Source organism: Salmo salar, chromosome ssa13, assembly GCF_905237065.1.
Source record: "Salmo salar chromosome ssa13, Ssal_v3.1, whole genome shotgun sequence".
Lineage (NCBI taxonomy): Eukaryota > Metazoa > Chordata > Actinopteri > Salmoniformes > Salmonidae > Salmo > Salmo salar.
Genome location: NC_059454.1, coordinates 49,479,339 through 49,500,877, shown reverse-complemented (window position 1 = coordinate 49,500,877; position 21,539 = coordinate 49,479,339). Strand labels below are relative to the sequence as shown.

At 43.0% G+C, this 21,539-nt stretch overlaps 1 protein-coding gene across 5 annotated transcripts in view; it reads right to left on the bottom strand.

Moving 5' to 3' along the window:
• LOC123726227 (multiple epidermal growth factor-like domains protein 6) overlaps positions 1–21,539 on the bottom strand; it is a 134,256-nt gene that overhangs the window by 90,113 nt on the left and 22,604 nt on the right. For 4 of the 5 annotated variants that reach the window (XM_045693368.1, XM_045693372.1, XM_045693371.1 and 1 more), the window contains exons 3-8: positions 12,225–12,350; positions 1,490–1,612; positions 1,274–1,396; positions 831–968; positions 531–653; positions 13–135 (exon numbers count right to left, since the gene is read on the bottom strand). In XM_045693368.1, coding sequence (XP_045549324.1) covers positions 13–135; positions 531–653; positions 831–968; positions 1,274–1,396; positions 1,490–1,612; positions 12,225–12,350 — 756 coding nt within the window. The remainder of the gene's footprint in view (positions 1–12; positions 136–530; positions 654–830; positions 969–1,273; positions 1,397–1,489; positions 1,613–12,224; positions 12,351–21,539) is intronic. The other variant, XM_045693369.1, reaches the window with a different exon arrangement.

The following is a 21,539-nucleotide window of genomic DNA, read 5'->3' as shown; positions in this document are numbered from 1 at the left end:
CAATCCACTTACGAATACAGGAGAGACGGTTCTCGTTTAGCCTGTGTCCGAGGCGACAGTAGCACCGGAAGGAGCCGGCTGTGTTCTGGCAGGTATGGTCACAGCCTCCGTTGACTACCAGACACTCATCCACATCTGCAACATCAACAACCAAAACTAGAAAAGGTACATTTCCTGAAGAAAATCTATGTGCATGCCACGACTGTAGAGTTCAAGCTGCAACAAACACACTAATAAGGAAAACCCCATTAAAAAGTTGTTTAGGTTCAGCGAGATTACATCATTGTAAGCAAAGGGTGTCTTCATGCTTACAGACATCAACAACAGAACTTAAATCTGCCAAGACTACAATTATTGTCTTCCAATTTACCCCGTCCCTTGAGGCATGCCTACATGAGGGAGAGTAAACTGACTTTTATTCTGTTGTTTATGTCTGTAAACAGGAAGTCGACCCATTGTGTAGATAGATCATTTAAGATCATTTTTGATAGCATTTGATCAAGGAGGTTATCCTGCTAAATGGACCATACCATCACAGCCACACCCATCCGAGTTGAGACGGTAGCCAGCCCCGCAGTAGCATTCGTAACCCCCGGGGTAGTTCGTACAGTCCTGCTCGCAGCACGAGCTTCCCGTCTCGCACTCGTCCAAGTCTAAAACACACACGGCCATTGTTGACAAGTCTGTCTATGAAGGGACTTTAGTACCAATAAGTTGTCAATTTAATTCAATCGTTTTGAATTCATTCCAAATTCTAAATGATTGGCACTAAAATCACTCCATATCGATCAAAACGGATTCTATTATTCTCCAAACTGCTCTTTGCTCACCCACACATGTCCTGAGGTCATCGTCCAGATGGTAACCATGGTTACAGCTGCAGACAGGTCCGAGGGCGGAGTGTTGGCACTTTTGGGAACAGCCTCCATTGGCAGTCTCACAACCATTCACAATCTCCATCTCGATACCTAAGGAGAGACAAATGTGGACACCTGTTGTTCCAAAACAAACATATACACAATATTTTCTTGCAAATAATCAATTTTTCTTGTGGCGCTAATGTTTTAGTCTGACCAAAACATTTGTAATAGCCTTTGTTGTTTTTTATTCTAAACTCCAACATGCCTAAAGGAGAATATGGATGATGATTCATGCCAGTAAAAATGCTATAATAAAAGTGTAAATGTGTAATGCTATTTTGACATCACTGATAATTGGTAATGTCTCAATGAGTAAATGGGAGTTGACTGAGAGTGAATGAAAGTTGACTTACGATAGCATTTCCTGCCGTTGGCACCCAACTTGTATGCTGGGTTACAGACACAGGTAAAGGAACCCTGGGTGTTATGGCAACCGTGGGCACAGGCAGTTTGGCCTGTCTCACACTCATCGATGTCTGAGACACACACACACACACACCTTAATCCTTGTAATCACCATTACCACCAATAGAATAATCCCTAGAAGCATAGTCAATTCGGAAGTTTACCTTCACAGTTTTTGCCATCCTGTGCCAGTGTATATCCAGGACGACAGTCACACTGAGATCTCCCTCCTTCATTTCTACAGGTGTGCACACAGCCTCCATTTCTGTCTGCACAGGGGTTTCTCACTGGAACACAGTAACACAGAATGAGTACAATAATGTAGGTACACACACACACAAACACATTCTCCATGCTCTTTCCGGCACTCTCCCTTGTGGATTTGAGGGAGTAAGAGGGTAATGGGGTTAAATGGGAGTCTGGTTACTTTCTCCCTGCAGATATGGCCATAATTACTTCCATGTCTGGACCCCCGAGAGGTGAATTTCCAAGTGGCTACACGTATTAGGAATCAAGTGCTTTTTCGTTTTTTTCTTGGTAGCTACTTGTTGTCGATGTATGGAAGACAGTGCACATCTAGCTAAGCAGGAAACAGAGAATTCATTGTAAAGGAACAGAAAGTCAGTAAAGGTACAAGATTTCCACATCTGCCCAAAGATAGAATCGATACAACAGTAACAATGTAACTTTTCCACAATGCCGGTTTGTTTGAAATCCACCCTAGGTATAACTATTTCATGCATTGCGCTCTTGGATGGTGCTTTGGTAACCAAGGCAACGGTGAGCCTCTGGTAAGACTCAGTTAATGTGTATTGGCCAGTCAGTCTGCTGTCCAGACAGACCAATGTTCAGAGGTCGCCGAGCCAATGACAAGTCTCGCCAAGCCAACCGGTCTCTGTCTCAGACCTCGCAGTCGGATACAAGACTAGAGGAATTTCAAAGCTCGCCAAAGTGAACAGTAATTTAACATTTTTTTTTTGTTATTACAGTTCACACTTCCCAACAGCTGCAAGCTCTGCTTTATAACCTCATAAATTACTATAATTGTATTTTCCCCTCTATTTTATCAAAACCAATTAAATATCACTTCAATCCAATTGGATTGTAAACATCATTGACATTTCTCTGAGGGCTTTTTTGTCTTTTGATGTTTAAATGTAATATTCCAACAATATTACATATGTCTTGATATATAAAATACAACATGATGTATCTGAGATCTACGTGTCGACCACAATAAGAACCATCTGAAGTATAATTCAGAAGTAAGGATCCAGGCTGCCAATGGCCTTTGGGTAAGGACTGAGGACTGCCAGCACGATATCTGAAGCCAACCACTCCAGCACAGCTGTGTAGTTCAGCTAACCTCATAGTGCAGGGGATTTGTAAAAATTCTGTTTACTTTTTCATAAAAGCATGAAACTTGGTAAACTTGTACAGTTTGGGGCCCTGAACATTTAGATATGGAGGCATCGGAAAACGCCTGCCATTTTCCATTCTGCCATAACCAAATAAGGTATTTATTTATCCTATCTCCTGAACCAAGCATGTTATTACAGAGAAGGTGATGTTTACCCCTATGTTTTGATGGTCAAGGATTACAATGGTACTATGCACAACATCAAATCGCAACCTAGTGGCAGTGCCGGTCATTTTGCTACTCCGCCATAGCTGGACAATGTATTTTCCGTCATATCTACTGAATGATATCATGATATCACAGAAGGTGATGTTTACACCTATGTGTTGATGGTCAATGATTAAAATGATACCCTGTAAAACATCAAACAATTCAGATTATTATATAATGGTGGACTGCTATGGTAAAAAATGGGAAAAAATCCTATGAAATCTCAGTTTCTGACAATGGGGAAGGGAGATACCTAGTCAGTTGTACAACTGAATGCCTTCAACTGAAATGTGTTTTCTGCATTTAACCCAACCCCTCTGAATCAGAGAGGTGTGGGGGGCTGTCATAATCAACATCCACGTCGTCAGCATCCGGGGAACAGTGGGTTAACTGCCTTGCTCAGGGGCAGAATGACAGATTTTTACCTTGTCAGCTCGGGGATTCGATCCAGCAACCTTTTAGTTTGGGGGCAATGTGGAATCAATCATTTTTTATTCTGCTTTACTGAAAATGTATCGTCATTGACACCATGCTAAGGTACGAACAAGAAAGATTCTGCACGGGACAAGGATGGATGTCTGGGCCCCACAGTTTATTAGGTACGCCCATCTAGTACAGGGTCGTACCTCCCTTTGCCTCCAGAACAGCCTGAATTCTTCAGGGCATGGAAACACTATCAAGGAACCCAACGTGTACCAGGAAAACATTCCCCACACCATTACACCACTGGATGGGGCCATGGACTCACGCTACTTACGCCAAATCCTTACGCCAACAGGAACCGGGATTTGTCAGACCAGACAATGTTTTTCCACTCCTCAATTGTCCAGTGTTGGTGATCGCTTGCCCACTAGAGCCGCTTCTTCATGTTTTTAGCTGATAGGAGTGGAATCCGGTGGGGTCTTCTGCTGCAATAGCCCATCCGTGACAAAGACCGACGAGTTGTGCGTTCCGAGATGCCGTTATGCACACCACTGTTGTACTGTGCTGTTATTTGCCTGTTTGTGGCCCGCCTGTTAGCTTGCATGATTCTTGCCATTCTCCTTCGACCTATCATCAATGAGCTGTTTTAACCCACAGGACTGCCACCGACTGGATGTTTTTTGTTTGTCGCACCATTCTTGGTAAACCCTAGACACTGTCGCGCATGAAAAGCCCAGGAAGCCGGCCGTTTCTGAGATACTGGAACCAGCGCTCCTGGCACCGATGATCATAACACGCTCAAAGTCGCTTAGGTCACTCATTTTGCCCATTCTAACGTTCAATCTAACAGTAACTGAATGCCTCCATGCCCGTCTGCTTGCTTTATATAGCAAGCCACGGCCATGTGACATCACGGTCTGTAGGAGTGAACCATTTTCATGAACGGGGTGGTGTACCTAATAAACTGTATGTCTAAAAGACACATCTGGATTTAGAATTTGTCAGGATATAGTGTATATCCACAAAACTCCAGTGTTGGTGATCGCTTGCCCACTAGAGCCGCTTCTTCATGTTTTTAGCTGATAGGAGTGGAATCCGGTGGGGTCTTCTGCTGCAATAGCCCATCCGTGACAAAGACCGACGAGTTGTGCGTTCCGAGATGCCGTTATGCATTCCGAGATGCCAAATTTGCATTGGAAATGGTCTGTATTCTTTAGAATATTAAAAATGTGTAATGTAAAGATATCCCCTGATATGGATGCTTTTTCGCCCAGTGGCAGTCCACCATTTTATAATAATCGTAATTTTTTATGATGTTGCACATGGCACAATTGTAATCCTTGACCATCAAAACATTGGTGCAGACATCACCTTTTCTGTTTTATTATGTATGGTTCAGCAGATATGACGGGGAAAATACATTGTCCGCTTATAGCAGAATAACAAAATGGCCACCATGGATGCCAGGGGGCATTTTTTATGTTGTGCATGGCATTATTGTAACCCTTGACCATCAACATAGAGAGATAGACATCACAATTTCTGCGTTAACATGTTTGGTTCTGTCACGGTTGTCGTAGGTTAGAGACCAAGACGCAGCGGGAAAATGTACACTCATCTTCTTTTTTTTGGTGAAGAAGGAAAACACATGAAACGTATACAAAACAAACACAAACGAACTTGACAGTCTTGTCAGGCACACAGCTAAACAAACACATCTCCCACAAAAAAACCCATGAGAAACAAACTCCTAATTATAGGACCCTCAATCAGAGGCAACAATAACCAGCTGCCTCCAATTGAAGGTCCAACCCCAATTAACTACACATAGAAATACAAAAGACTAGATAGAACATAGAAAAATACTAACATAGACTAACAAACCCCGGACCACATAAACCAAACACCCCTCTACCTAAATACCTAGCCCAAACCACATGAAACAAACACCCCCTGCCACGTCCTGACCAAACTATAATAACAAATCAAATCAAAATGTATTTATATAGCCCTTCTTACATCAGCTGATATCTCAAAGTGCTGTACAGAAACCCAGCCTAAAATCCCAAACAGCAAGCAATGCAGGTGTAGAAGCACGGTGGCTAGGAAAAACTCCCTTGAAAGGCCAAAACCTAGGAAGAAACCTAGAGAGGAACCAGGCTATGAGGGGTGGCCAGTCCTCTACTGGCTGTGCCGGGTGGAGATTATAACAGCACATGGCCAAGATGTTCAAATGTTCATAAATGACCAGCATGGTCAAATAATAATATTCATAGTAGTTGTTGAGGGTGCAACAAGTCAGTAACACAAGAGTAAGTGTCAGTTGGCTTTTTCATAGCCGATCTTTGAGAGTATCTCTACCGCTCCTGTTGTCTCTAGAGAGTTGAAAACAGCAGGTCTGGGACAGGTAGCACGTCCGGTGAACAGGTCAGGGTTCCAGCAGGTCTGGGACAGCAGGTCTGGGACAGGTAGCACGTCCGGTGAACAGGTCAGGGTTCCATAGCTGCAGACAGAACAGTTGGAACTGGAGCAACTGCACGGCCAGGTGAACTGGGGACAGCAAGGAGTCATCAAGCCAAGTAGTCCTGAGGCATGGTCCTAGGGCTCAGGTCCTCCGAGAGAGAGAAAGAAAGAGAGAAAGAAAGAGAGAATTAGAGAGAGCATATTTAAATTCACACAGGACACCGGAAAAGACAAGAGAAATACTCCAGATGTGACAGACTGACACTAGCCCCCCAACACATAAATTACTGCAGCATAAATACTGGAGGCTGAGACAGGAGGGGTCAGGAGACACTGCGGCCCCATCCGATGAAACCCCCGGACAGGGCCAAACAGGTAGGATATAACCCCACCCACTTTGCCAAAGCACAGCCCCCACACAACTGGAGGGATATCGACCAACCACCAACATACCATCCCGGGACAAGGCCGAGTATAGCCCACAAAGATCTCTGCCACGGCACTACACAAAGGGGGGCGCCAACCCAGACAGGAAGACCACGTCAGTGACTCAACCCACTCAAGTGACGCACCCTTCCCAGGGACGGCATGGAAGAACACCAGTAAGCCAGTGACTCAGCCCCTGTAATAGGGGTAGAGGCAGAGAATCTCAGTAGAAAGAGGGGAACCGGCCAGGCAGAGACAGCGAGGGCAGTTCGTTGCTCCAGCCTTTCCGTTCACCTTCACACCCCTGGGCCAGACTACACTTAATCATAGGACCTACTGAAGAGATATGTCTTCAGTAAAGACTTAAAGGTTGAGACTGAGTCTGCGTCTCTCACATGGGTAGGCAGACTATTCCATAAAAATGGAGCTCTATAGGAGAAAGCCCTGCCTCCAGCTGTTTGCTTAGAAATTCTAGGAACAGTTAGGAGGCCCGCGTCTTGTGACTGTAGCGTACATGTAGGTATGTATGGCAGGACCAAATCGGAAAGATAGGTAGGAGCAAGCCCATGTAATGCTTTGTAGGTTAGCAGTAAAACCTTGAAATCAGCCCTTGCCTTAACAGGAAGCCAGTGTAGGGAGGCTAGCACTGGAGTAATATGATCAAATGTTTTGGTTCTAGTCAGGATTCTAGCAGCCGTATTTAGCACTAACTGAAGTTTATTTTGTGCTTTATCCAGGTAGCCGGAAAGTAGAGCATTGCAGTAGTCCAACCTAGAAGTAACAAAGGCATGGATTAATTTTTCTGCGTCATTTTTGGACAGAAAGTTTCTGATTTTTGCAATGTTACGTAGATGAAAAAAGCTGTCCTTGAAACAGTCTTGATATGTTCTTCAAAAGAGAGATCAGGGTCCAGAGTAACGCCGAGGTCCTTCACAGTTTTATTTGAGACGACTGTACAACCATCCAGATTAATTGTCAGATTCAACAGAAGATCTCTTTGTTTCTTGGGACCTAGAACAAGCATCTCTGCTTTGTCCGAGTTTAAAAGTAGAAAGTTTGCAGCCATCCACTTCCTTATGTCTGAGACACAGGCTTCTAGCGAGGGCAATTTTGGGGCTTCACCATGTTTCATTGAAATGTACAGCTGTGTGTCATCTGCATAGCAGTGAAATTTAATATTATGTTTTCGAATGACATCCCCAAGAGGTAAAATATATAGTGAAAACAATAGTGGTCCTAAAATGGAACACCAAAATGTACAGTTGATTTGTCAGAGGACAAACCATTCACAGAGACAGAACACCAAAATTTACAGTTGATTTGTCAGAGGACAAACCATTCACAGAGACAGATATCTTTCCGACAGATAAGATCTAAACCAGGCCAGAACTTGTCCATGTAGACCAATTTGGGTTTCCAATCTCTCCAAAAGAATGTGGTGATCGATGGTATCAAAAGCAGCACTAAGATCTAGGAGCACGAGGACAGATGCAGAGCCTCGGTCTGACGTCATTAAAAGGTCATTTACCACCTTCACAAGTGCAGTCTCAGTGCTATGATGGGGTCTAAAACCAGACTGAAGCGTTTCGTATACATTGTTTGTCTTCAGGAAGGCAGTGAGTTGCTGCGCAACAGTTTTTTCAAAAATGTTTGAGAGGAATGGATGATTCGATATAGTCCGATAGTTTTTTATAATTTCTGGGTCAAGATTTGGCTTTTTCAAGAGAGCCTTTATTACTGCCACTTTTAGTGAGTTTGGTACACATCCGGAGGATAGAGAGCCGTTTATTATGTTCAACATAGGAGGGCCAAGCACAGAAAGCAGCTCTTTCAGTAGTTTAGTTGGATTAGGGTCTAGTATGCAGCTTGAAGGTTTAGAGGCCATGATTATTTTCATCATTGTGTCAAGAGATATAGTACTAAAACACTTTAGTGTCTCCCTTGATTCCTAGGTCCTGGCAGGGTTGTGCAGACTCAGGACAACAGAGCTTTGGAGGAATACGCAGATTTAAAGAGGAGTCCGTAATTTGCTTTCTAATGATCATGATCTTTTCCTCAAAGAAGTTCATGAATTCATTACTGCTGAAGTGAGAGCCATCATCTCTTGGGGAATGCTGCTTTTTAGTTAGCTTTGCGACAGTATCAAAAATAAATTTCGGATTGTTCTTATTTTCCTCAATTAAGTTGGAAAAATAGGATGATCGAGCAGCAGTGAGGGCTCTTCGATACTGCACGGTACTGTCTTTCCAAGCTAGTCGGAAGACTTCCAGTTTGGTGTGGCGCCATTTCCGTTCCAATTTTCTGGAAGCTTGCTTCAGAGCTCGTGTATTTTCTTTATACCAGGGAGCAAGTTTCTTATGACAAATGTTTTTAGTTTTTAGGGGTGCAACTGCATCTAGGGTATTGCGTAAGGTTAAATTGAGTTCCTCGGTTAGGTGGTTAACTGATTTTTGTCCTCTGACGTCCTTGAGCAGGCAGAGGGAGTCTGGAAGGAATCTTTGGGTTGTCTGAGAATTTATCGCACGACTTTTAATGCTCCTTGGTTGGGGTCTGAGCAGATTATTTGTTGCGATTGCAAATAAATAAAATGGTGGTCCGATAGTCCAGGATTATGAGGAAAAACATTAAGATCCACAAGATTTATTCCATGGGACAAAACTAGGTCCAGAGTATGACTGTGGCAGTGAGTAGGTCCAGAGACATGTTGGACAAAACCCACTGAGTCGATGATGGCTCCGAAGGCCTTTTGGAGTGGGTCTGTGGACTTTTCCATGTGAATATTAAAGTCACCAAAAATTTGAATATTATCTGCGATGACTACAAGGTCCGATAGGAATTCAGGGAACTCAGTGAAGAACGCTGCATATGGCCCAGGAGGCCTGTAAACAGTAGCTATAAAAAGTGATTGAGTAGGCTGCATAGATTTCATGAATAGAAGCTCAAAAGACGAAAATGTTTTTTTTTTTTTTTTTTGTAAATTGAAATTTGCTATCGTAAATGTTAGCAACACCTCCGCCTTTGCGGGATGCGCGGGGGATATGGTCACTAGTGTAACCAGGGGGTGAGGCCTCATTTAACACAGTAAATTCATCAGGTTTAAGCCATGTTTCAGTCAGGCCAATCACATCAAGATTATGATCAGTGATTAGTTCATTGACTATAACTGCCTTTGAAGTGAGGGATCTAACATTAAGTAGTCCTATTTTGAGATGTGAGGTATCACAATCTCTTTCAATAATGGCAGGGATGGAGGAGGTCTTTATACTAGTGAGATTGCTAAGGCGAACACCGCCATCTTGAATTTTGCCCAACCTAGATCTAGGCACAGACACGGTCTCAATGGGGAAAGCTGAGCTGACTATGCTGACTGTGCTAGTGGCAGACTCCACTAAGCTGGCAGGCTGGCTAACAGTTTTCAACCAGCGATTGAGTTGTGAGACTGCTGTAGAGCTCATCACTCCCGCTAACTGGGAGGGGGCCAGAGACAATTAATCGATGCCAACACATCTTTCTAGCTGATTTACACGCTGAAGCTATGTTGCGCTTGGTGACCTCTGATTGTTTCATCCTAACATCGTTGGTGCCAACATGGATAACAATATCTCTATACTCTCTACACTCGCCAGTTTTAGCTTTAGCCAGCACCGTCTTTAAATTAGTCTTAACGTCGGTAGCCCTGCCCCCTGGTAAACAGTGTATGATCGCTGGATGATTCGTTTTAAGTCTCATACTGCGGGCAATGGAGTCGCAAATGACTAGGGTTTTCAATTTGTCAGAGCTAATGGTGAGAGGCTTCGGCGTCTCGGACCCCATAATTGGAGGAGCAGAGGTCAGAGAAGTCTCGGCCTCTGACTCCGACTCGCTTAATGGGGAGAACCGGTTGAAAGTTTCTGTCGGCTGAATAAGCGACACCGGTTGAGCATTCCTACAGAGTTTCCCTCCAGAAGCCATGAGAAAGTTGTCCGGCTGCGGGGACCGTGCGAGGGGACTGAAATTACCCTTGCCTAACGTTTGCGTCTGAAGCTTGCAGCACAGCTATCCTAGCCGTAAGGCGATCGTTCTCCTGTATATTATGAGTACAACGACTGCAATTAGAAGGCATCATGTTAATGTTACTTAGCTTCGGCTGTTTGAAGTCCTGACGAACCATGTCCAGATAAAACCTCCGGGGTGAAAAAGTTGAATGAAAAAAGTTGAGTGAGGGAAAAACTAAAAATATGAAAAAGTAATGAAAAAGTAAAAACCGTGAAGTAGTCAGGTAGCAAAGTAAGATTGGCAACAAAACGCACAGCAGCACGTAAACAAGTCTGCAAATCCCCTGGGAATGGGGATCTGCAAATATTGCTGGTCAGGACGTGACAGGTTCATAAGATATGACGCACAATACATTGTTTGTTTATGGCGGAATGGAATATGTCCACCACATCTGCCGGGAGGTGTTTTTGCAATGCCTCCATCTGAACATTTTCAGGGCCCCAAACTGTACAAGTGTACCAAGTTTCAAGCTTGTATGAAAAAGTGAACATATCTCCAAAGATTTGGCACATATTGCCTGGACTATAAGTTGTATACTCCATCTACTGTATCTGTAGCAGGAGGAAATCTGGGCGCTAGAGCTTGGGCAAGTGGTCATTAACACAAGCTTGCAAGTTACAATGGAGAGAATCGGTGCAGTCTGCAGCCTTTAAGAAGACATAATTGTGTTTTATTGCATTTCAAATTCACCACAGGCCAAGGCTGCCAAACTCTTTTAGGGGGTCATACCAAATTGGCATGGGAAACAACAATGGCCACAAGTGCAATTGAGTTTGTTTAATGTGCTACTTTTATTAGGCTGTGGTATTTGTTTATGGTTTTCATGGCTTTGTTGGAGAAAACATAGTGGCGATGGTAAGTTAAACACCAGGCTGGATTTATAGTCATAGAATGACATTAGATTTCTTTGGCCCCACGACAGATCAGACAGGCAGAAAATTAACTGTCGAAGCATAGCCAATACAGCGAATGCAGCCAACACAGCACAGTAAGCATTTTGTTAATCCCTGTCATGAAAAACAAAGAAAAAGAGGTTTGTGTCGCATGGCTCAGCATCAGTTCGCATCAGCTAGCATCACCAGCGTTGTTGTAGGGCAGCCCCCGAAGTGACTCTTCTTATCAACTGTATGCAATAATTTCATTTGTGTCATTTTAGGAATTCAGTATTCTCTGTATTATCTCTCCAACCCCAATTGTTTCACCTCTGAGAAGCAGAGGTGACATCATGTAAGTCTGATATCTGATTGGAGGTTAACTTGACAGCAATACTATTGGTCAACACCGCAGATTTTCAATCCAAACAACTCAGATGCTTATAAAAGGGTCTTAGATTCCTTGTTCTTTCTCTTTTTTTGTGCCTGAACTGCTGTGGTGAGATACAATCTCTTTCTTTCTTTCTTTCTTTCTTTCTTTCTTTCTTTCTTTCTTTCTTTCTTTCTTTCTTTCTTTCTTTCTTTCTTTCTTTCTTTCTCTCTCCACCCCATGGACTTTTGGGGCATGGACTTTAAGGGTATGATGTCTTGTATAATGTTATCATAATTTTTTCAAAGTAATTCAATAATAAATGTATTTAGAATTCCATTCTCAGACATTTCTTAATTGCCTATTACTGTAACTCAACTATAGTGTGCTTGCATATTGCTAAATAATCTTTATGGAGTAGGATAATTAATTAGATGTGCTAATTGCTTCGTCTTATTATGAGTCACATGTGAGGTATTTCTAATATAATATATGTTGTATATTCACATATACACAATATTAGTGCCCACAACATTGTGGGTTTCGATTCACACTGGGAACATATAGGCTGCTACTCACTTTGGATAAAAGTGTCTGCCAAAATGGCATAAAAAGGATGGACTGAGAAGTTTGCACACAAGCACACAGTTTTTTTTAAATGGCCGACTAGTGGCACTTACACTTGCAGTGTTTGCTGTCCTCTGCAAGATGATAGTTGGGTCTACAGCGACACTGGTAGTGAGCCGGGGACAGCTGCACACAGTCCTGCTCACAGCCTCCATTTCTGACAGCACAGGAGTGGACGGCTGGGGAGAAACACATAGAGTGAGACATGATAGATCAACAATTAAAGGTGATGTACAGTACCCAAATGTAATTGATTGATTATCATGTGAAGAAAGAGTACCTGTTTAGAAACTCTCAAAGTTACATTTTTGACCACTATTGTTTTTTAAATTCAGATTATCTACAATGACACAGGCAAATACTTGTTAATGCGAGCAGGATAAACTCCTGGAAATTACATGTACAGTAGGTCTGCTCGCTCTAACAGCACAAGCAAGTGTTTGTCTGTATGTTCTCACAAAGTGCAAGACACCACCAGATCGTTTCAAACATTTGATTTATGCTAACGCATAACCCAAGGTGAACTGTATCTCAAAGATGAGATGTAGCTCCTGCATTTTCATTTGGAGGAACTCAGAAAAAGGAGTTCCAGTTTCAAAACAAAAACAAACATGAACCCTATCTACACTCCAATCTTGGAAATTGATGAAGACGCTGACCCCTCTCCGCTCCACACTGTTTTCTCTTCAATTGCCATCTCAGAACAGAGGCCCAATAATAACAACGCTTTTTTTTGCTGCTCCATTAGCGAGACATCTGATTCGGGCCGATAAGCCTGCGGACAGCAGGGGGTACTTACAATACGTGGCTCATTGCAGTGGACCTTGACTAGACACAACCCTTTCCGCTCACCCCTAGATCCCTCAAACTCAACTCTGGACCTTCGGAGCCAGTTCCACTGCTTGGTTTCATTGTTCCCTTCTAATCAGGAACAGATTTAGACCTGGCACACCAGGTGGGTGCAATGAATTATGAGGTAGAACATAAAATCAGCAGGCTCCAGACCTCGTAGGGTAAGAGTTGAATATCCCTGCTCTAGAGCCTAGGAACGTTATGCATATCTAAAATGTAAAAAAAAAAAAATGAAAGGACTGCATAGGTATAAGCAATATGATAGTTGCTCAACCTTGCCCACTAGGTGGAACTTGCAATATTTCCCACACCTATCTTATCCTGTCAGATCTAGTGCCCAGAGTGGTATAGGGGCAGGGGGTTGTGTTTGGCATATGTTTATTCAGGAAAGCTGTGAGATCTTCAGTGGAAAGTATCAGGTCTTCCCCTGACTGACAACGTGTCCCGGGAAGCCATAATGACTCACTTGACAGGGTTGCTTTGGCAAGTAAATTGCCTATATGTTCTCCATCGATAGTAAATCACCCAAAATGTCACATGAGCCAAGTAGGTCTAATTTTGGTCCACATTTCATACTAATTCTCAAATAGCAATGATCATTTTTCCAATGATGGATGAGTTGGCTCCTTTGGCTGTGCTAAGCCTGAACCCAAATGAGATGTGAGTGAAAGAATGACATGGGGAAGAAAGAGCAAAGATTATGGATATACTGACAAGATACATGTCTCTCCGCCATAACAAATGGGAGTTGTTGTCCACAAAGTGGCACGGCGGGCTGTCTACCTCCCGCCAATCCTTTCTTTGGATTGGTGGACACATCTCATTATTGTAATGCTTTTTGAAATATTCGATGAGGGTTGTTGACATCAACCGCCTGTATTCAATGGAGAGAGCTGCTATGCTACTAGCCTCATGCCTTGAATATGCATAGCCATCTCAAGACAACTCCGGTGTAGAGAGTTTTTTGGGAAGCTCTGTGCTAGGGAACAGCTGAGACTACTTAGGGCTCATAAATAATCCAAAAGGCCAGACACATATACGTGTGTTGTCGTGCAAATTCTTACACAGGGACATTTGAAATCAATCTTAAATGAATCATTATTTATTATCTGGAGAGGTTGGAGAGGTTCCAACAAACTTGATGCACCATAGTGAACATCTGTTAGGAGCTCTAACGGGGCAGTCCCGTTAATTCCCTTATATACTGCAGACAAGTCCTATTTGCATGATTTAGCTTATTCATCATTCATAAATAATTAATGTTTGCTTCATTCATGTGACCGACCAATACCTCACAAGGCTTCTTCTCTCTAAGCTGAGACCTTGAAACTGGGATATTTTTCATTCTCAAACCAGGTCTGGGCGTACTGCCAAATTGCAGATACTGATAAGTGAGGATTCGTTCAATATGGTCACTTGTATGAACACAGAAAACTGTTATTAGAAAAGCACATGAATAGAACACAGAAATGTGTTATTAGAAAATCACAAACATTAAACATTTCCAGCACAGGGCCTATACTTTTTTTCAGGGAAATTAATTTAAAAAAAATCGAGCTCAATCTGAGTCTTTGATAAAAAATATTTTGTGACGTCAGTCATATGTTTCTCATTAAAGCATATGTCACAGAGTTTATGTATGGTGTCTTATTTTGCTCTACTGTTTGGAACATCCTTGAGTTTGTAAGCTGCCTTTAATTTAAAGGAGGAAAACAAGGCCTGGCAAAAAAACAACAGCATGAGAAGAATGAGATGGTTTGTATGACACATCATGCCATCAGAGCGTTCCGTGACATCAAAGTAGCCTGATTTAAAATCTAAATAAATAACTAAATTGAATATGCGCTTCTGGACTGCACGCAGTTGCAGTGCAGACGCCAAGAGGGAATCTAAGATTAGTGCGTGTGTCGGAGCACATGTTCTACCTCTCAGTGGTGAATAGGAACAGCAATGGGGTTAAAAGTATTTGTAGTTGAACTGAAATGACGGCTTTGGGGGTGGCCAGCACTCAAGAGCTACAGGGGGTGCACATTTTTGTTCCAGCCCAGCTCTAACACACCTGATTTTACTAATTAATTGTTTGCCAGGACCTTGGTTAGCTGAATCAGTTGTGTTAGTGCAGGGCTGGAACAAAAGCGTGCACACTCGTAGCTCTCCAGGAAAAGGATGAATCAATGAATTAATAATTATAATCACAAACTGAGGTAGTGTAATTTGGGGCCCATTTCTACAAAAACGTTAATAATATGAATGGGTTCCCATCTCTGTTGTAATTACTCATAAAAAAACACAAATCAGGCTATTTGTAGGCAAGTTGTAACATTTCCTTCAAACTGGCCCTGGTCAAAGCCAACAATGTCTCGACAGGCCGCGGGGGCTTCCCATGGCCCACTGCGAGGCAACGGTCCTAAATCAATCAGAGAGACAAGAGAAAGGTAACAACTTTGCTATATAGTGACTTTTATCATGTTTATCTTTACGTTTTTGATACAGAAATTTCATACTACTATCACATATGACCTCCAGCCACTTCTGGGCATCAGATCGACAGTTACTAACCTCAATTTGGATTTAAAATACGACTTCAACTCCGACTGAGCTATTCCACTGTTCATACCGGATCCTATTACTTTGTTCCATGGGCTAACAAAACGCTGCAGGTGTAGACACAGGAGACAAGGTGGATTCCTGGTGAAATTGAGGCAAAGACAAAACCAAACGGTGCTCTCCTCCGTTCTATTGGAAAATGTCCAGTCACTGAAGAATAACATGGATGATCTTCGTTCGAGTCTCTCTGTTACAGAATTTTTTATATTTTGAGGTATCACGTTAGCACGTAGGGCACACCAATCGGTGTCACCTTGTTAGTAAGTATGTGTGCTGGCTTGTCCATTTCGTTAGTCAGAAGGAGTTTCACCTGTGCTAGCCCAGGTGATATTTAAGAGTGGCTGGCTCAGTGCTCCAGTTGAGCTTCAGAGATGTTGGGAGAGCTACATTTCATGTCAGCTGAGGTGCGATTTTGAGCTCAACCTCTAAAGTTTGAAAGAAGACTAATTTTCTTTTTACGCCCTATCCGAAGTAGTTGTGGGTTTTTCTTTTAGTTTGTCTTTTTGGAGGCAAACCTAGTGGGAATCCATGGTGGGTGTCTTACTAGTGGCTTTGCCAACTTTCAGTGGGAACCCACATGGGTGCCTTTCAGAAACGTTTTTGAACCCCTTTCTGTTTTGTTTTGGTTGTCAAAGTGATTTTCTTTGTTAGTCCCCTTTCCATGAGCGATATATTGAGTTTGTCTAGTGGGAACGTAACATTACCGTATATTTTTACTTTTTCCCTCACTCAACTTTCTTCATTCAACTTTTCACCCCGGAGGTTTTATCTGGACATGGTTCGTCAGGACTTCAAACAGCCGAAGCTAAGTAACATTAACATGATGCCTTCTAATTGCAGTCGTTGTACTTATAATATACAGGAGAACGATCGCCTTACGGCAAGGATAGCTGTGCTGCAAGCCCAGCTTCAGACGCAATCGTTAGGCAAGGGTAATTTCAGTGTAGGAAAGGATGAAACAGCGTCTGTGCCACCAGTAAGTACAGATAGTAACGTTAGTATAAACCCCCTCGCACGGTCCCCGCAGCCGGACAACTTTCTCATGGCTTCTGGAGGGAAACGCTGTAGGAATGCTCAACCGGTGTCGCTTATTCAGCCGACAGAAACTTTCAACCGGTTCTCCCCATTAAGCGAGTCGGAGGCCGAGACTTCTCTGGTCTCTACTCCTCCCGTTGTGGGGTCTGAGACGCCGACGGCTCCCACCATTAGCTCTGACAAATTGAAAACCCTAGTCATTGGCGACTCCATTACCCGCAGTATTAGACTTAAAACTAATCATCCAGCGATCATACACTGTTTACCAGGGGGCAGGGCTAACGACGTTAAGGCTAATCTAAAGACGGTGCTGGCTAAAGCTAAAACTGGCGAGTGTATAGAGATATTGTTATCCACGTCGGCACCAACGATGTTAGGATGAAACAGTCAGAGGTCACCAAGCGCAACATAGCTTCAGCGTGTAAATCAGCTAGAAAGATGTGTCGGCATCGATTAATTGTCTCTGGCCCCCTCCCAGTTAGGGGGTGTGATGAGCTCTACAGCAGAGTCTCACAACTCAATCGCTGGTTGAAAACTGTTTTCTGCCCCTCCCAAAAGATAGAATTTGTAGATAATTGGCCCTCTTTCGGGGACTCACCCACAAACAGGACCAAGCCTGGCCTGTTGAGGAGTGACGGACTCCATCCTAGCTGGAGGGGTGCTCTCATCTTATCTACGAACATAGACAGGGCTCTAACTCCTCTAGCTCCACAATGAAATGGGGTGTAGGCCAGGCAGCAGGCTGTTAGCCAGCCTGCCAGCTTAGTGGAGTCTGCCACTAGCACAGTCAGCGTAGTCAGCTCAGCTTTCCCCATTGAGACCGTGTCTGTGCCTAGATCTAGGTTGGGCAAAATTAAAAATGGCGGTGTTCGCCTTAGCAATCTCACTAGTATAAAGACCTCCTCCATTCCTGACATTATTGAAAGAGATTGTGATACCTCACATCTCAAAATTGGGTTACTTAATGTTAGATCCCTCAATTCCAAGGCAGTTATAGTCAATGAACTAATCACTGATAATAATCTTGATGTGATTGGCCTGACTGAAACATGGCTTAAGCCTGATGAATTTACTGTGTTAAATGAGGCCTCACCCCCTGGTTACACTAGTGACCATACCCCCCGTGCATCCGGCAAAGGCGGACATGTTGCTAACATTTACGATAGCAAATTTCAATTTACAAAAAAAAAAACAATGACGTTTTCGTCTTTTGAGCTTCTAGTCATGAAATCTATGCAGCCTACTCACTCACTTTTTATAGCTACTGTTTACAGGCCTCCTGGGCCATATGCAGTGTTCCTCACTGAGTTCCCTGAATTCCTATCGGATCTTGTAGTCATAGCAGATAATATTCTAATTTTTGGTGACTTTAACATTCACATGGAAAAGTCCACAGACCCACTCCAAAAGGCTTTCGGAGCCATCATCGACTTAGTGGGTTTTGTCCAACATGTCTCTGGACCTACTCACTGCCACAGTCATACTCTGGACCTAGTTTTGTCCCATGGAATAAATGTTGTGGATCTTAATGTTTTTCCTCATAATCCTGGACTATCGGACCACCATTTTATTTATTTGCAATCGCAACAAATAATCTGCTCAGACCCCAACCAAGGAGCATTAAAAGTCGTGCGATAAATTCTCAGACAACCCAAAGATTCCTTCCAGACTCCCTCTGCCTGCTCAAGGACGTCAGAGGACAAAAATCAGTTAACCACCTAACCGAGGAACTCATTTTAACCTTACGCAATACCCTAGATGCAGTTGCACCCCTAAAAACTAAAAACATTTGTCATAAGAAACTTGCTCCCTGGTATAAAGAAAATACACGAGCTCTGAAGCAAGCTTCCAGAAAATTGGAACGGAAATGGCGCCACACCAAACTGGAAGTCTTCCGACTAGCTTGGAAAGACAGTACCGTGCAGTATCGAAGAGCCCTCACTGCTGCTCGATCATCCTATTTTTCCAACTTAATTGAGGAAAATAAGAACAATCCGAAATTTCTTTTTGATACTGTCGCAAAGCTAACTAAAAAGCAGCCTTCGCAAATGGAGGATGGCTTTCACTTCAGCAGTAATAAATTTATGAACTTCTTTGAGGAAAAGATCATGATCATTAGAAAGCAAATTACAGACTCCTCTTTAAATCTGGGTATTCCTCCAAAGCTCCATTGTCCTGAGTCTACACAACTCTGCCAGGACCTAGGATCAAGGGAGATACTAAAGTGTTTTAGTACTATATCTCTTGACACAATGATGAAAATAATCATGGCCTCCAAACCCTCAAGCTGCATACTGGACCCTATTCCAACTAAACTACTGAAAGAGCTGCTTCCTGTGCTTGGCCCTCCTATGTTGAACATAATAAACGGCTCTCTATCCACCGGATGTGTACCAAGCTCACTAAAAGTGGCAGTAATAAAGCCTCTCTTGAAAAAGCCGAATCTTGATCCAGAAATTATAAAAAACTATCGGCCTATATCGAATCTTCCATTCCTCTCAAAAATTTTAGAAAAAGCTGTTGCACAGCAACTCACTGCCTTCCTGAAGACAAACAATGTATACGAAACGCTTCAGTCCCCATCATAGCACTGAGACTGCACTTGTGAAGGTGGTAAATGACCTTTTAATGACGTCAGACCGAGGCTCTGCATCTGTCCTCGTGCTCCTAGATCTTAGTGCCGCTTTTGATACCATCGATCACCACATTCTTTTGGAGAGATTGGAAACCCAAATTGGTCTACATGGACAAGTTCTGGCCTGGTTTAGATCTTATCTGTCGGAAAGATATCAGTTTGTCTCTGTGAATGGTTTGTCCTCTGACAAATCAATTGTACATTTCGGTGTTCCTCAAGGTTCCGTTTTAGGACCACTATTGTTTTCACTATATATTTTACCTCTTCGGGATGTCATTCGAAAACATAATGTTAAATTTCACTGCTATGCGGATGACACACAGCTGTACATTTCAATGAAACATGGTGAAGCCCCAAAATTGCCCTCGCTAGAAGCCTGTGTTTCAGACATAAAGAAGTGGATGGCTGCAAACTTTCTACTTTTAAACTCGGACAAAACAGAGATGCTTGTTCTAGGTCCCAAGAAACAAAGAGATCTTCTTTTGAATCTGACAATTAATCTGGATGGTTGTACAGTCGTCTCAAATAAAACTGTGAAGGACCTCGGCGTTACTCTGGACCCTGATCTCTCTTTTGAAGAACATATCAAGACTGTTTCAAGGACAGCTTTTTTCCATCTACGTAACATTGCAAAAATCTGAAACTTTCTGTCCAAAAATGACGCAGAAAAATTAATCCATGCTTTTGTTACTTCTAGGCTGGACTACTGCAATGCTCTACTTTCCGGCTACCCGGATAAAGCACTAAATAAACTTCAGTTAGTGCTAAATACGGCTGCTAGAATCCTGACTAGAACCAAAAAATTTGATCATATTACTCCAGTGCTAGCCTCCCTACACTGGCTTCCTGTTAAGGCAAGGGCTGATTTCAAGGTTTTACTGCTAACCTACAAAGCATTACATGGGCTTGCTCCTACCTATCTTTCCAATTTGGTCCTGCCGTACATACCTACACGTACGCTACGGTCACAAGACGCAGGCCTCCTAATTGTCCCTAGAATTTCTAAGCAAACGGCTGGAGGTAGGGCTTTCTCCTATAGAGCTCAATTTTTATGGAATGGTCTGCCTACCAATGTGAGAGACGCAGACTCAGTCTCAACCTTTAAGTCTTTACTGAAGACTTATCTCTTCAGTAGGTCCTATGATATAGTATAGTATAGTCTGGCCCAGGAGTGTGAAGGTGAACGGAAAGGCTGGAGCAACGAACCGCCCTTGCTGTCTCTGCCTTGCAGGTCCACCTCTTTCCACTGGCATTCTCTGCCTCTAACCCTTTTACAGGGTCTGAGTCACTGGCTTACTGGTGTTCTTCCATGCCGTCCATGGGAGGGGTGCGTCACTTGAGTGGGTTGAGTCACTGACGTGGTCTTGCTGTCTGGGTTGGCGCCCCCCCCTTGGGTTGTGCCATGGCGGAGATCGTTGTGGGCTATACTCGGCCTTGTCTTAGGACGGTAAGTTGGTGGTTGGAGACATCCCTCCAGTGGTGTGGGGGCTGTGCTTTGGCAAAGTGGGTGGGGTTATATCCTGCCTGTTTGGCCCTGTCCGGGGGTATTATCGGATGGGGCCACAGTGTCTTCTGATCCCTCCTGTCTCAGCCTCCAGTATTTATGCTGCAGTAGTTTATGTGTCGGGGGGCTAGGGTCAGTCTGTTACATCTGGAGTATTTCTCTTGTCTTATCCGGTGTCCTGTGTGAATTTAACTTCTTGGGGCTATGTGGGACGCTAGCGTGCCACCCGTGGTGCACCCTATCAACAGCAGGTGCATTTCAAGAGCGGCAAATTTGAAACCAAATAAATGTCAAAATTCAAATTTTTCAAACATACAACTATCTTACACCCTTTGAAAGATAAACATCTCCTTAATCTAACCACGTTGTACGATTTCAAAAAGGTTTTACGGCGAAAGCATAAAGTTAGATTATGTTAGGAGAGTACATTGACAATAGCTGTGTGTAATGTTTTGTCAATTCAAAGACAGGCGTCACCAAAACCATAAAACCAGCTAAAATGATGCACTAACCTTTTACAATCTCCATCAGATGACACTCCTAGGACATTATGTTAGACAATGCATGCATTTTTAGTTCTATCAAGTTCATATTTATATCCAAAAACAGCGTTTTACTATGGCATTGATGTTGAGGAAATCGTTTCCTCCAATAACCGGCAGTCAAGTCAGCACCACAAATTAAATAATTAAAATTAGAAAACATTGGTAAAATATTATATTGTCATTTAAAGAA